Source organism: Canis lupus, chromosome 8 (genome assembly GCF_011100685.1).
Source record: "Canis lupus familiaris isolate Mischka breed German Shepherd chromosome 8, alternate assembly UU_Cfam_GSD_1.0, whole genome shotgun sequence".
Lineage (NCBI taxonomy): Eukaryota > Metazoa > Chordata > Mammalia > Carnivora > Canidae > Canis > Canis lupus.
Window position 1 is genome coordinate 41,992,708 of NC_049229.1, and position 15,263 is coordinate 42,007,970.

At 44.0% G+C, this 15,263-nt stretch overlaps 1 protein-coding gene across 4 annotated transcripts in view; it reads right to left on the reverse strand.

Moving 5' to 3' along the window:
* Positions 1-463: 463 nt before the first annotated feature.
* The window catches only part of ZFYVE26 (zinc finger FYVE-type containing 26), a 63,361-nt gene continuing 48,561 nt past the window's right edge, over positions 464-15,263 (reverse strand). For 2 of the 4 annotated variants that reach the window (XM_038545035.1, XM_038545036.1), the window contains exons 33-42: positions 14,852-14,999; positions 14,383-14,592; positions 13,672-13,890; positions 9,306-9,503; positions 8,431-8,630; positions 7,459-7,600; positions 7,105-7,164; positions 5,518-5,700; positions 4,886-4,930; positions 2,303-2,506 (exon numbers count right to left, since the gene is read on the reverse strand). In XM_038545035.1, the coding sequence (XP_038400963.1) occupies positions 2,303-2,506; positions 4,886-4,930; positions 5,518-5,700; positions 7,105-7,164; positions 7,459-7,600; positions 8,431-8,630; positions 9,306-9,503; positions 13,672-13,890; positions 14,383-14,592; positions 14,852-14,999 (1,609 nt within the window). The other 2 variants (XM_038545037.1, XM_038545039.1) reach the window with 2 other exon arrangements.

Below are 15,263 nucleotides of genomic sequence, written 5' to 3' on the forward strand. Positions count from 1 at the left end.
ATCTAAGAGACTGGCTCAAAATTATGGCATATCTTTCACCATGGAATATTTTAATTACTGCTTTTGGCTTATGCAATAAAATAGCTCTGGAACTAAACACTAGAAATTGGTAGCATTGGTGGCCTCTGAGAGGGCACTGGGTTGAGGGGACAGGGAAGGGAGGACTTTTCACTTACTTTCTATACTTGATGAGTGTATAATCTACTTCTACCTACAAACCCAATGAAGCAAAAAAGTTTTCTGGTGATAGAGAGTACACTAATAGTTTTGAACACATAAGAAACTTGAAATAAATCCTAACCAAAGAGTTGTTATTAGTTATGATGGGAATCTTTCAAGAAAGTTCAAGAATTGAAGGCCATCTGAGCTCCCCCAACCATGGTTTCTCTTCAAACAGAAGACAAGGCAAAAAGGAAGAGAAGGGTAAGAACAAGATATCACAAAAAAGTCATGCAGCCAAAAACCTGGTAGGACAGACACTTTATTGTGGCTTGCTTGTAGTAAACCCTTCAACATGTACTTATATTTTTTTTTTTCCTGGAGACCACGGTGTGATGCTCAAAGGCCTTTAGCCTCATCTTATGTCAGCCTAGTCAATGGTTACCTATTTTACAGTTCAACTGGTTAGAAGAAAAGAAAAATCTGGTCGTAACATCCCAAATTAAAGAGCTGCAAGATCTGCAACCCATTCATATAAAGTGCTTATGTTCAGTGCAAAGAGGGCAGGCAGACTCAGAAGGACAAGCAGATGCCAGGGAATGACATGCCTGGAAGACAGATGATTCTATGACCCAGAGAAGGAAAACCACTTCACTTGCTAAACTTCCCCCCAGGAGAGATCTGAAAATTCCTTTGCAGTCTTTCTTCTCTCTACAGGACCAAAGCTCTGAATCTGACAGATGCCCCTACTAGTTGTTTTTTTACTATCAAAAAACCTCATTCAGAAAGAAATCCATAGGGTCTAAGCACCAAACTTTGGCTTCCAGTTCCTCTTTGTCTCCGCAACAAATGTGAGGTCAAGAGACTGAGCTTCAGCTGGTGGGAGGCTCAGAGCTGCAGAGCTTTCCTTAGGGCCCTCATTTGCAAATCCAAGTCACTGAGTATGACAGACCTTTTTAAAATCATATCTGGTGTGGGAACACAAGCCAGTGCCCAATTTTTGCCTGGTTTTCTATCAACTGGGAGGGACCTATTCATCGTCTCCTTCTTCTTCTTCTTCTTTTTTTTTTTTCCTGATTCTTATCCACAGGCCCAACTGTTGACTCCTTCTGTGAAGACAAATACGTGTACTGCCTCAATGATCCTGGGCCACTTCATCTTCATCTTGTGGTCCTGCTGAGACTGTGAAGAAGCAGGAGAGAAGTGGTTTCCTAACCATTTAAAAGGGGCACACATAGGACTGTCACTCAAATAGGCAGTCTGGCTATTTTAGTCCTAGGATCTTGGCTACCGGTTTTCTCCCCACTCTCAAACAGGGAGCCACATTCTTTCTTTGTGGCAGGGATATCCACAGAAGCCAGCTCTGTGCTTGTCAGCAACCTCCCTGCATTCTTGTTTGGAGAGGTTCATCTTCCTCTCCCTGATGGATGGATGTAATGGTGCCCCGCCTGCTGGTCAGGGGGGGGCTCTGGCCCCTCACTGTTTGCATCCACAGCTTTCAGATGCCAGCACCTGAGGATCCTTCTATTCAGGCTACCTTCCAAAGACTCCTGGTAACACCTTGTGCTTGTGACAGGACATACGTGGATAACTTTTACTCCATGGGTAGCACTTGCCCCAAGGCCATCTCTGAATTTTGGGAGGGGAAGGAAGAAAAAAGAGGCAATCCTTTTGGTACTGCTCTAGAATTCTCTGTGAAACTTTTCTAGTTATGAGGAACTACTGAGCATCTCCACACAGAAGGAACTGTGTATAAACAGGATGACCCGGGTTAAGAACCAAAACGCAGGGAAGGTTTTCAGACGGGCAGAAGTCTAAAGTAAAGTGTCTCTTTTTGGTGGGGAAGAGTTTTGCTTGTTCAGAAATGCTTAGACGTAAACATGAGTGCACAGGAGTGTGCACACACACACACTCACTCTGAGGTAGAAAGAACTGGCCATCTCCAGACAAACACAGATTCCACAATTTTACAGAAACATGGCACTTGCGTGGCGTGAAAGGTCCTATCTTTGCCCAAGATGGCAAGTAGGGTCCAATCCAGCTCTTTCCGACTGGGGGCAGAGCCAAGGAAGTCCCAGTGCACAGGAGGAAAGAGGTAGAGGTCATCTCTGTCTCTCCACAGTATTCAGGCCCCACTGCCCAGTCACTTCCTGGAGCCTGAGCCGTGGGTACCTCGGGTGTGGCTTGTTAGAAGCCACTGGGCACAGATGTCTTGCACTACGGCATCCCCGCTGCTCTTGGCAGCCTGCTGCACCTGCTGAACCAGGACCGTGGCCCGTGAGTGCTCTTGCTTCACGGCAATCAGGTAGGCAGAACGAAGCTTGCAACACGTCAGGTAGGCCTGAACCTGGCAATTGGGTATAAGAGATAGCCAAAAAGAAATCATCACGGGTGATGAAGCAACAAACACAGAGCTGTGTCACGTTCACCAGATGAAAGATCAGTTCTCATTTACCAAATTAATGATTGGGTTCTTGTCTTTCATTACATTGTAGCAACTGAAATATTCTGGACATTAAGCCATTACACTGTGTTATTTTATAATTATTACAGATAATCTAAGAATTTCAAAAAGAAAGCAGGCAGGTGGGCAGTCTAGCCTCTGTCTATTCCTTCTGAGGGCTTCCTCTTTACTATCCTGGGCTCCCCAGCTTCTGCCTAGCTTCAGAGTCAACATTGTTCCTGAGTTTAAGAGTTGAAGAGTCATGAGTTTAAGATTTTGTAGTTGTCTGGGTGGTTATTTGATTGATGTCTCTTCCCTTGACTAGATTTTAAGCTCCATGAGGACAGGGATACTGTCTGCTTTTTCTACTTCTTGTACTTGTGGTACACCTAGCGCATGGCCTAGTATGTGTTAGGTATTCAATAAATATGCATTAAGTGACTGAATGAATGATGAATCATCATATCTCTATCTCTCTCTTACAATGGGCACACAGATTCCTGTTCCTTCACTATTTTTCTGTTTTACCTTGCTGTATTTAATCTTGTAACTGGAAATTCAGGGATGGACATGCATACACACAATTAGAAAAGATCCAATTTAAGGTCTAATCCCACGCTGACTTGACTTGTGCTGTTTGGATCAGAGGTGTCTCAGTTTTGGGTTTGAGGGGTGTCTCTTTCCCACTCCGGAGGCCCTCCATCTCACTAACCCCTGGCTTAGTGGAGACTAGAACCCATGCCTTCCCTAGCCCTGATCTCACCAGCACATCCCTGGTTTGCCAGTGTTCTAGGCCAGTTAACAGCAAGGCCCTCATGAGCTGCCTCAGAGTTTCCACCAACAACTGCCTTTCTGCTGTGACAGTCCCTTCTGGTGGTTTAGAAGGAACTCTTCTCTCTTTATGTTTCAATCTTTGATCTTTTTTTTTGTCTTGGTCCTTGGAGTTTTTCTATCCTAAGCTCAACTACAGATAATCTGCTAAAGCTAGAAGATGTTGGATATTCTCTAAGCTTACTAAGTCATCAAGTCCTGCTGTCTGGATATCTACCTGCTGCCCCAGGACACTTCCTCTCACCCAGGCCTTCAGCTCTACTTAACATGCATGTGCGTTAAACATAATATCACAAGTTGGCAGCCAAAATTCCTGCCTAGAGGAGAGAGCATTTTGTCACAAAGTCTGTAATAGGAACTGAGTAAGGCTGATTTTTGGCAAGACCTTGTGGCCTGAGATCACTTAAGTAGTGCATGAAAACAGCTGCTGAGAGAAAAAGACCTGAAAAAGAACAACTGTCGAGATTTTAATGCATGTTTTTCTGAGAGACATGGCATGGCCTCTGTCTTGCAGTGGGGGAGGCTCACTGAGCCTTGTCCTGCAGCCTTGGAGAAGGACCACAGTGTGGGACACAGGGAACTGGGGTGTCTGGCTTGGCTGCTGGATCCTCATTATGATTCTGAGAAAGTAATTCTCTACAATTCACAATATCAAAATTCCATCCTTTCCATAGGAGGTCATCTGGATGCTGCATGCATAAACGAAGAAATGTTCAGAACATGTTCTCCCTAATTCCTTGAATGAAGAAGGCCAGGCAAATTTAGTCTGGGGATCAGCAATACTACCATGGGGAGCAGCTCTGTGGTTGTGTAAGAAGCCATGTGCCTGACAGTTTTCTTCACCAGGGACTGAGCTGCCAAATTTTTCCACTGCTAGTGGCCAGGGCAGTCTGGCTTGGTTTTCCTATGCCGCTGCTGGCCTATGGCTAGGCCCAAATAGGAGCAGCTGGGAGGATGTCTATTCTGGCTGGCACTCCCTGCAGAAGCACTGATTTCCTACTCAATAGGAAGAGCTCACTGACCTCAGGGAAGCAGCCTGCTCTGGAGAATGAGACACAGATGGGTATCTGTTGCTCAAGGGCTAGGTGCGGTTTTTTCCTTCCTGTACAGGGTATCCTTCCCCTCCAGGATAAAGAAATGCCTACCCACTCTGAGAACCTCATTCAGTCAGTTAACCTGAAGACAGAAATGAAGGATTTCCTAGGGGTCTCTGAGAAAGCTCTGCATGGAAAGTGGACATAAAGAAGTGGGAAAGCAAGGGCTCATGAAGTCAGTGTTTGTGTGTGCTCCATCTGTTTTCTCTCTGCACCCCCACCCTCCACCTCTGAATAACAAAGAAGCTGAGATACAGGTTGAATGGAACCGTTGTGGGCAGCAAGGGATAAAGGTGAAAAGGGAAGCCCGAGCTGCTGCTCAGGAACATCACCAGGGTTTGGAGACAGTTCTGCTCACCTTGTTGTCATCACTGTGTATCGCCTGGATCAGACCCTCCAGCTCCTGTGCAGAACAGAAGCATTGGTTGTGAGAGGAGGAAGAGTCCCCAGCATGGGGGCTGAGGCCCAATGTGGCTTCAGCTTGCATGTTCTGACTTTTTAACTCAACTTCTGCTATAAGAGCATCAAAGGAAATCTAATGATAACACTACACCTGGGAGTTTGAGGAAAAAGAACAGCTCCTGAGAGGACTGTCCTTGGCCTTCACAAGTGGATATGGCTCTGTTTACCTCATAAAGAAGCCACGGGGGACAATTTCATAGGCAACATGCTCAAAGGCCATCTGCACACCCACCCTGACCTCCTCTACCATCACAGGGAGAAGTTCAGATTGGTCTGTCCACAGGTACAGATGTTAGACAATGGATATTGAGGGACACCTTCCGGATATAGAGGTTATGACCATAAATTTTCCTTCCGGGGAAGAGTTGATTAAGGTGAGACCAATATTACAGAGGAGTCAGAAAGATAAAGGGATCTTGCAGAGTGTCAGTACATTATGAGTATATTACAGGGAACAGGAAAACCAAGAGGGGGATGTGAAGACAATGAAACAGATGGAGGAGCCAAGAGGTACAGAAGTGAGCATACCTGGGGTGGAATTCTCTTGAATGCTTCCAAGCAGTTGAGAAGGATGGTGTCCCCATCACTTTTGGCTGCCATGCCTGACTCACTGACACACTTGAGCAATTGCTGGATTTCACTGTATTTCTCCCTCTCCACCAACTGCCGGGCAGCTCTGCAGTAGGTGGCAGCAGCATCCAGCTGGAAGTCCTAGAAGAGAACACAGGATGATGGGTTTAGGGGAGCAGGGGACATCAGCAGTAGGAAGGAAGGCAACATTTAAAAAAATCCCCACTATGCTTGGCGTAGATAAGCCATATTGGTTGTAGTCATAGTAGAAAACATTCATATAACAAACAAAAACAAGTGAAAAGTTCCTCTTTGGAATTAGGCAGACATTTTAGAAAGCGACCAAAACAATCGTAACCTTGGTATCTAAAATGATATGTCTCACTCACTGTTGTGTCACTTTCTGAAAATATTTTTAATCAAATTCTCAAGGCTAGTTCATTCCTTTTTTCATGAGCCACCTTTGTCTTAGGAAAGGGATGGTGAGGGTTGGTATTGGCTGCTGTGGACTCTTGGTGCTCTATCAGCAGATGCCTTAGTATTTGGAAACAAACCAATTCGCCAAAAGACTGATTTGCTAGAAACTACCAGTTTAAGAAACTACCACTTTAAACTCGATCTATGATAATCCTTGACAGAGTCTGAGAGGAGCTGTGGCTCTGCCTGTCCACCAGGGCAGCTTGGGTGTGGAGAGCTTTTTCCAACACTGGAATAGGTGAAAAAGAAAGGAATTAGTCTGGTCATTCATGAAGCCATTGATCCTCAAGACACATACAATGTATTCAGACCCCACCTGCCCAGAGTGATGGTTCTTAGGGTATCTATGTGGAACGGTCTAGTGGTGGGGGTAGGGGGGCGGTGGTCTGGAGAAACTTTAAATCTTGTGGTGCCCTGCTCCACACTCTGCTCCAGTGTTCTTTGTTTGTTTGTTTGTTTTTTTAAAAGATTTTATTTATTTATTCATGAGAGACACAGAGAGAGAGGCAGAGACATTGGCAGAGGAAGAAGCAGGCTCCCTGCAAGGAGCCTGATGCGGGACTAAATCACTGATCCTGGGATCATGCCAAGAGCCAAAGGCAGACGTTCAACCACTGAGCCACCCTGGCGTCCCACACCGGTGTCCTCTTGCCACAGGCAACACAAGGTACTCCTTGAGCCAGCTCTTAGGCAGATGGATGGAGGGACAGTCCGTTCTGCCAGTGGCCCTTCCTGTTGCACAGGACCCCGCCCCCCCCCTCATCCCCTGCCACATCCTTCAGCCATGCTCCCCTCAGAGGGAAACAGCTGTGGGGAGCTGTCCTAGACCTGGTTTCAGGTATTTATTTGATAGCTTTTGATGAACTTGTCATCGGTTACTTGGCTTTTGGCAAAGTGTCCCAGAATCCTGAATCTGACACAGTCTGTAAATAGCCACCCTGACTTCTTTAGTTTGTATACATAAATCTGCTACCCTTGGGATAAAGGTTTTCTGAAGGATAGTCTCTCACGGAACTGCACTCAGGTCCTGATTGCCCTCAGCATAATCCTGAGTGACTCATGTCATACCTGCAGAACACGGAATGCAATTCCAAAACCATCTTCCACATTCTTCCCTCCTAGCATGACCTGAAAAGGAGAGTAAAATGTGCTTAAAGAAGCAATAATTATGGAGTAGCCCTTCTATCAAGGAAGAGGGCCCCCTTTATTCAACAAATATTTGTTGAGACTCGACTAAGTACCAGGCACTGGGGATACAAGAGTAATCAAAATGGACTTGATCTCCAGCCTCTTTTGGCTCACATTCTAGTGGGAAGGCAGCCTTCAAATGAACAACTGAAATACTAGCTAGATGATTACAATCATGATAAGCTTCTGAAAGATAAGAGCAGTCCGTCAGAGGTCTAAAACATTTGTATGTACCTTGCAGGCAACATCCATTTTCATGTGGTTATTTCCAAAGAGAGTGGGCAGAGGCAAGGTGGTGATTTGAGAGGTCCCAGCACTTTCGCACCGATGTAAGAACCTGGTCACTTCCATCTGCAGCTGAAGTGTGTTCATGTGCCTATGGGGACGAGAGATGAGCGATCTAGCTTCCTGAGGCACTCCAGGAGTGATTAGGGCCATGAGAAATCATGTTAAGATGGCATGGGAAAAGGCAAAAGAAATGATATGGAGGGAGAAGCGATCCAAAATACCCTCTGAGAGGTTACAACAAGACGAAAAGGGTGATCTGGTGCCCTGTACAGAGGTGCCTCAGCGGGGTTATAGCTGCTCTGTGGAACTGGATGAAAAGTCTGGTCCCTGAATCAGTATTTACAAAGCACCTAGGTGCTGCAGATAACAACAGAGGTCAAGAGGGACACGAACCCTGCCCTCACAGGGTTCATAGGCTAGAGGACAGATGAATAATGAATGAACGCATAAAATATTTAGTGACTGAGCCTATGGAGGCAATAAAGGCGAGGTGCAGCATTTACTTTAAATGTCGTATTGTAAGCAGAGAGTGAAAGGATGAACCAGCATGAAGACTGAGAGAAGGGAAGAGCTTGGAGTGTGGAGGAGCCCAAGGAGGCCAGCGTGACTGCTGCTTAGCAAGGGAGAAGGGAGGAGTGTGAGAGGAAGATGGAGACAGGGACAGGCCAACAATCTCGCAGGATCTCTTTTTCCTGCCTACTGGAAGGGGTCTGATCTCAATACTTCCCCTGCTCTCTTCTCTGCAAGCTCCTTTGTAGGCTCTCCAGACTTGTACTGGCCACTGTTGCTCAGGAATGACTCCCTTTAGATGTGTTCTCTTTCAAGGGTTCAGGAATGGACAAGCACAGCTTCATCATCAATAGACACTCTATTCCAGCCCTTCTGCCCACCCTAACTGTTTCCTGAGCCTCGGGCTACCTTGACACATCAGCGGCAGTCATCTTTTTTTGGAAGAAGGTGGTTTTCTTCCTTCTGGTACCGCGGGAGGTATCTTGGAGGTAGATCTTCAGGTGGTCCTTGGCCTTAAGCAGCCATGAGAGCTTCTCTCCCAGTTCTGTGTAAGTCTTTGCTTTGTGACTGAAGAATCGGATACAGGTCATGGCGGCCCGGACTTGGTCCTAGAAGAGGAAAATGAATGTTCAGGTCAAATGAGTTCAGGGATATTGGAGGGTATGGGTGTGAGGAGGATTCTGACCTGATTTCCACCCATGAAGCTGCACAACACTCACTCCCATCACTAGCTGCGCAACTCTTTTGTGTTAGTTACTCTTAAGCCCAAGGGATCCTAAAGCAAACCAACTGGCTGAACTCCTGGGAAGGACTTTATTCCACCACAGAAGAGATCTTCAAAAAGGATACTTCTGATTCTCCATTCAGCTCGGCTTCACTCTCACTTTGGTTCAATTTTTCTGTAATTTAGGGTTTGCGATCCTTGGACAGACTGGGGGAAACTTATTTCCTCTCCCTTCATATATTTTCTCTAAAAACATTTCTCCATTATTCCTTATGAATTCTGCATTTATGCTTCTTGCTTATCTTGAAATCGCCACAGATCTTTTTTTCATCTTCCTTGAATTCTGAAGAATGTCATTACAAACAAGGTTAAGGTTTGCCTCTTTAGGATGAGGATGGAAATCCTAATATTATTCAACAATGCTAGAGAGCCACATGGATTTGTTCTAGGGTTGGTCAAATAGTGAGGCCAAATGACAGTCTTGTTCCCTCATCCTGCACAGTCTCCCTGTATGGCAAGGCGTCATCAACAGAAGTAGAGGGCGAGAAGGGGCTATTACCTTCATAAACTGCTGCAGTTCGTATAGAATGTGGTAGTAGTTCTTCTTCTGTAAATGTTGGCAGGCAGCTATCAAGTACTTTCCCCAGCTCTCTAAGGTTGGATCAATGGATTCTAGTAAGTTCTCCAAAGTATGTAGCTTCCCACTTTTATAGCTTGGCTGGAAAATGCCTTCTATGAAGACTTCTGGAGGACTCTCCTGGAACAGGGCAAGGCAAAAAGTCAAGTCTTGAGCCTGGTTCTGGCACTGTCTGGGACCCATCCTGGATTTCCTTCCACTCATACACCTTTGGCTTTCTTCTATAGTGGTGCTTCTTCTTACGTGTCACAGATAACTTTGAGAATCCCACTCTAGTGACTGCTCCACTTCTCTCCTTCCCTGAGTAGAAAAGCTCCTTGACAAAGTTATCTACACTCCCCGTCTCCAATTTCTCTCCTGTGCTTGTCTCTTAAACACATTCTTATCTAGCTTTTGTACCCACCACTCCACTGAAAGTGCCCTGGAAATCACCAATGACCTTTAATTGTTAAATCTAAAATCTCTGTCTTGTTTTCCATCTGAACTATCAATTGCTTTTAATACAGCTGATGGTTTCCTCCTCCTTGGAAAATTTTTATTTGGCTTCTATAACACCAGCCTCTCCAAGTTTTCTTTCTACTTTTCCAGCTATTCCTTCTCAACCTTCTTTGCTGATTCCTTCTAATTTCCTCAGGGCTTAGGAGGAACCTGTTCTCTTTTCTTTCTATACTCACTCTTCTGGTGATTTCATAAAATCTCATGGCTTTAAATCTATTTGCTGATTATGTCTAGATCCCGATATCCAGCCCGTACATTCCTCCTGAACTCCAGAAGTAGATATCCAACTTATATCCAATTGCCTACTCAAAATGTCCTCTTGGATGTCTAGTACACTTAATACACCCAAAACTACATGCCTGGTTGTTTCTGCCAAATCCGTTTTTTGATAGTCTTCCCCTTCTCAGATGGCAATTTTGTTTTTCTAGTTGTTCGGGTCAAAAACCTAGTCAAATCTGTTGCTCCTGCCTCAGCACCCAATGTCACATGCATTAGCAATTCTACTGGCTCTACCATCAAAATACACACAGAATCTGCATCTACCCAGCCACTTCTCACTACCTCAATGTACTACTGTGACCAAGTCATCATAACCATTATCCACTTGCCTGGATATTTGCTATAGCCTCTTCCCTTGTCTACTACCTTCTGCTCCTGTCTCTTTTCTCTAATGCTAACCAATCAACCTGAGTGATTTTGGTAAAACCTAAGTCACATCATGTTATTCCTCTGCTCAAAATCTTCCAATGGTTTTCCTCACTCACCACAAAGCCCAAGCCCTCATAATGTCTACAAGGCCTATATGATCCTCATATGATTGGGCCTATTACCTTTCTGACCTTATTTACTCCTACGCTTTTCCCAGCCCACTCTGCTCAAGCCACCTTAGCCCTTGCACTTGCTACTCCCTCAGCCTGGACTATGCTTCCTCTGTAACCTTTCTTTTTTTTTTTTTCTTTTTCTTTTTTTAATAGAAATTTGGAGCAAGTCTCCCCACTACAAATTGTAGGGCAGATTTATTTATTTATTTATTTATTTATTTATTTATTTATTTATTTATTTATTCATTCATTCATTCATTCATTTATTTATTTTTAAATTCATGAGAGACATAGAGAGAGGCAGAGACATAGAGGAGAAGTAGGCTCCTCACAGGGAGCCCGATGTGGGACTCGATCCCAGGACCCTGGGATTATGACCTGAGCCAAAGGCAGATGCTCAACCGCTGAGCCACCGAGCCATCCCCTCCATAATCTGTATGGCTCACTCTCCACCTCCTTTAGTTCTTTACTGTCTGTCATCTTCCCTGGGCATCTTTTCTAAAACTGCCCAATCCATTCCTGCCCTCTACTCTGTTTTTTCTTCTTACTTATCTATAATTATGGATTTTATTTACCTTGCTTATTGTCTGCCTCCCTACTATAATGTAAGTTTTATGAGGGCAGATATTTTTGTCTATTTTTTTTTCACAGTGCCCAGAATACTCTTTGGCTATTTAATAAGTATTTCTTGGATGAATAAGTGATAAACATTATGGACCAACTCCTCAGGAAGGTGCACACACATACTAATCTCCTCCCTTCTGAAGCTCATTCATGGTTCAGAGACCCTGTGTCATAAACCTGCATTCCACAGCCACAGAAAAAAAATAATAATCTGGGCATTTAGACTATAGGCTATGAATAACTAATGGAGGGTAAAGAATGGCCATAAACTCATGTTAGTATAACCATGTTGGCCTTGTAGCACTGGGTACAAGCTGTTTAGAACTGGAGTAGTTCTCAGCTTTGACAATATCCTTTGTGGGTGAGGACTCCTTTCCCAATTCTGGCTGTTTCTAACTCAGAAACCTAGACCTAATTGAAAAGTTTTAGAGTAAGCTTTAAAAGGGAGGGGAATCAGCTCCATAGAAAAGGTGGAGTTTCTCAGAAGAGCTATACATTAAGAACTTCCATTTCATCTATTTACCTACTTGCTCCTTCATTTATACCTGGCACTAGGTCAGGCATCTGAAGACATACAGAAATAATATATAAGCTTTCTTGGTCCAGAAAGGATGACACAGTTGTAAACAAACAGCTGCAAGGCAGTGGGATAAATGCAATAACAGAGCTGTATTCTAGGTACAGTGGTGGTATATAGAAGAGCTGACTAATGTAGCTTGTGCATTCTATGAATGCTCAACAGAGAGGGTCTGAGAGGATAAACAGGAGTTTACAAAGAAAACAAAGAGGGGCAGGATATTCTAGATTAGGGGGAACAGCACATGCAGATTCATGAAGGTAACAAAGTACAAGGTACAATGAAGAAAATTTAAATAATTTGATGTCTGGAATGTAGGGCATATATAGGGCTTGTGGTGAAAATAAACTGGAGAAATAAGGGGGCCTGATCTTGGTGGGTCCTATATGCATGCTAAGGAATCTGGACTTCCTCTTGTGGCCATGGGATCTTCTGAGGGTCTTTCAGAGAGGGGAATAACATGAACTATGAATAACATAAAGCATGTATTATGTTTTAGAAAGCTTACTCTGGGGCAGCCTGGCAGGTAAAGGGGTGAAAAAGGCAGGGAATGAGGCTAGCAACAGAACACCTTCCAGGCTCTAGCCATTCAATTGTCGTTTTCACAATATGTTTTCTATTGTTCCCTACCTGCTTGAGAATTAAGATACTTCAGTTCAAGGGTAACTATGATTATAGAAGATAAAAATAAGGCTTCTTTCCTCGCTCTGACAAATGGAAAGCAGGGTAATGCTGTTGTCAGCTTATACCAAGATAAGTAAGTAAGCTGCTTAACTCTCTGGTCAACAGAAGAAACAGAACTGGTTGATTTCCACTCTCAAATTGTGCTTGGGGGAAACTGTTTTACCCCCAAACTTATTTGGAAACAGAGGAAAAGGAAAAAAAATAGCAGTTAAACTCTAAATAATATAACTCTTACTTTATTTTTGAAACCTCGTTAGTAGCTACCCTATTGGGATATGGTTATCATGACTGTGAACAGCTGACTTCACTTGAAGCAATCCTAGAAGATATGTACCTTTGTAAACTTTCATTGGCTGCCATTTTGAGTCAGGGTGGACTACTGAAATTAAAAGTATTGAACTCCTTTAATTTAAATTAAGTTAAATTAAATTAAATTTCCTGAACTTTGGTATAGATTAGCAAGTTTCTCAGAAAGTGTTCGTGGACCGTTCCGATAAAAGTGAATGCCAAAGGGTCATGGTGAAAGAGAGTCCTGATTTTGCTTAATAATGGCTCCAAAGAATTAATGGTGCCTTTGCCTCCAGTGGGAAGAGAACAGAGGATATCAGAAGGAAAAAAGGAGAGATACTCTCCTTCTCTTAGATTTTGGGGCCCAAATATAGGATCATGTGTATTTCCTGGCCCTTGTGACAACTCTGAGTGGACTAGCAGCTGTATCAGCAGTGGGACATGGTCCCAGGGCAGGTGAGAGGTGTGTGGAAACAGAGCAGTACAGCAATTTGTTCAAGGTCACACCACTCATACCAACCACCTCTTCCAGAGACCATGCTCTCAACTATTATTTCATTCTGCTGTATGTTTTGACAATTAGTAGGGCAATCTGGACTCAGGCTAAGACTTGTTGCATGCATATCAAATCATAATTTAGGTGATAGAATTGTCCATTTTGACCTGACTCTGCCAGAGATCTCATAGCTCAACACTGGGTTAAGTTTCAGGGGGTTACTGCCTCCAGTTAGAGCTGAGTGGGCCGACCTAGGTGGGCAAAGTGGGCACTGCTCTTTGAGAGGGAGGTGTGTCCCACCTTGTTGAGGAGGTGGAGCAAGGCTTCCCGCAGGCAGCTATGCCTCATGTAGAAGCTGATGATGGCTAGATTGGTGCTATAGTTATGCAGGTAGAAGAGGCATTCTTGGTAGTAGGTGTTGTTCATGATCTTCCCTTCAGGAATCACCTCCAGAGAGAGGCTCTGGGTCCGCAGGGTAGCTTCCAGTTCTTTCAAGGTAGCAAAGTAATCATCATCTTGCTGACAAGAAAAAAGAGTGCAAAGAAAAATAAAACCCAGTAAATTCTCAGCAGCCTCTGAGAATACTATTTTCAAAGAACATTTAGGAATGTGGAAGTAGGCTTACAATACTGTTTTAAAGACAGAAAAACAGGCAGGGCACAACATTCTCAATATTATAATATTGTGTAACACCAATTTCATTCAAAAGCATAACATAGAAAATTAACCAAAGTCTAAACATTACTTAAGTCATTTTTATCATTAAAAAAATATCTCTCTATAGTTTGCTTTTTCTTTTTTGATTGACTCTGTCTTACCTAATCATACACAGTTACTTATCTAATTATGTATAATGGAAAGAACAAAATCTAAGTCTGGCAGCTCTGAGCCAGGACAGCTCTGAGTGAGGACTAAAACTATAAGCTGAGTGGAAGCTGATCCTTTTCTCCAGGTCGTTACTGCTCCTGGGCCTTCCTCCCTGAACTGACCCTCCCCCTGCTGTGTTCTTACCAAGGATAAGAGTGGCCTCACTGTGGACTCCAGGTACTCAACCACATCCTGTACCAGTCTTGAGCCATGACTTAGCTGATTGAGGTCAAAAGGAGGCTTCAGACAGCGACTGAACTTCTCTCGTGCAGCAGTGAGGTTTCCAGCTTTGAGGCAGGCCATGCCCCAAGCATGCCATGCTCCAGTGGGATCGAGGCCAGTCTTTGTGGAGATCTGGAAGAAAAATTGCTCCTTTTAGTGAGACGTACCTAAATCCAGGCCAAAAGTCCCAAAGACCTATTCTTTCCCATTGTTGCCAGTTGTCTTCCTTTCCCATCACCCCACCTGCCATTATTGCCAATTGGTGAACTTGTCATGCCCTAGATACTCCCCCATGGCCATGGACAACTGAGAGATGACAATACCTGTGTGCAAGGTTAGAAAAAGGCAACTCATTACAGTTGCGTAGAAGTAAGCTTTGTCTTTGTCTCACCTCAACACCCAGTTGGTAGTACTCAGCTTCCAAAAGCTGGTTCCTTAGCCTGGTTACTGCAGCCGGCTGCAGGATCTGATCCAGAGGTGGCACGTGGCGATAGGAAGCAGCAACTAAGATATTCAGCACATCCACCTTGCTGATGTAGCTACAGGGAGGAAACGGGCAAAGCAATGAGGCTCCACAGAGTCTTAGTAAAAATAGTTGTTGCTTAAAAGTTTTCTATTTCAATTTCAATGTGAAATGTGAAAATGAGAATTGAGAGGTACATAAACACAGAGAAGGCTCTGGAGTTAGACTGAGTCTCAACTCCATCACTTAGTAGCTTTATGACCTTGGGCAAGTTAGTTAACTCTTCTCTGCCTTGATTTACTCATCTGTAAAATGAATATACAGAGAATTTTAAGGATAA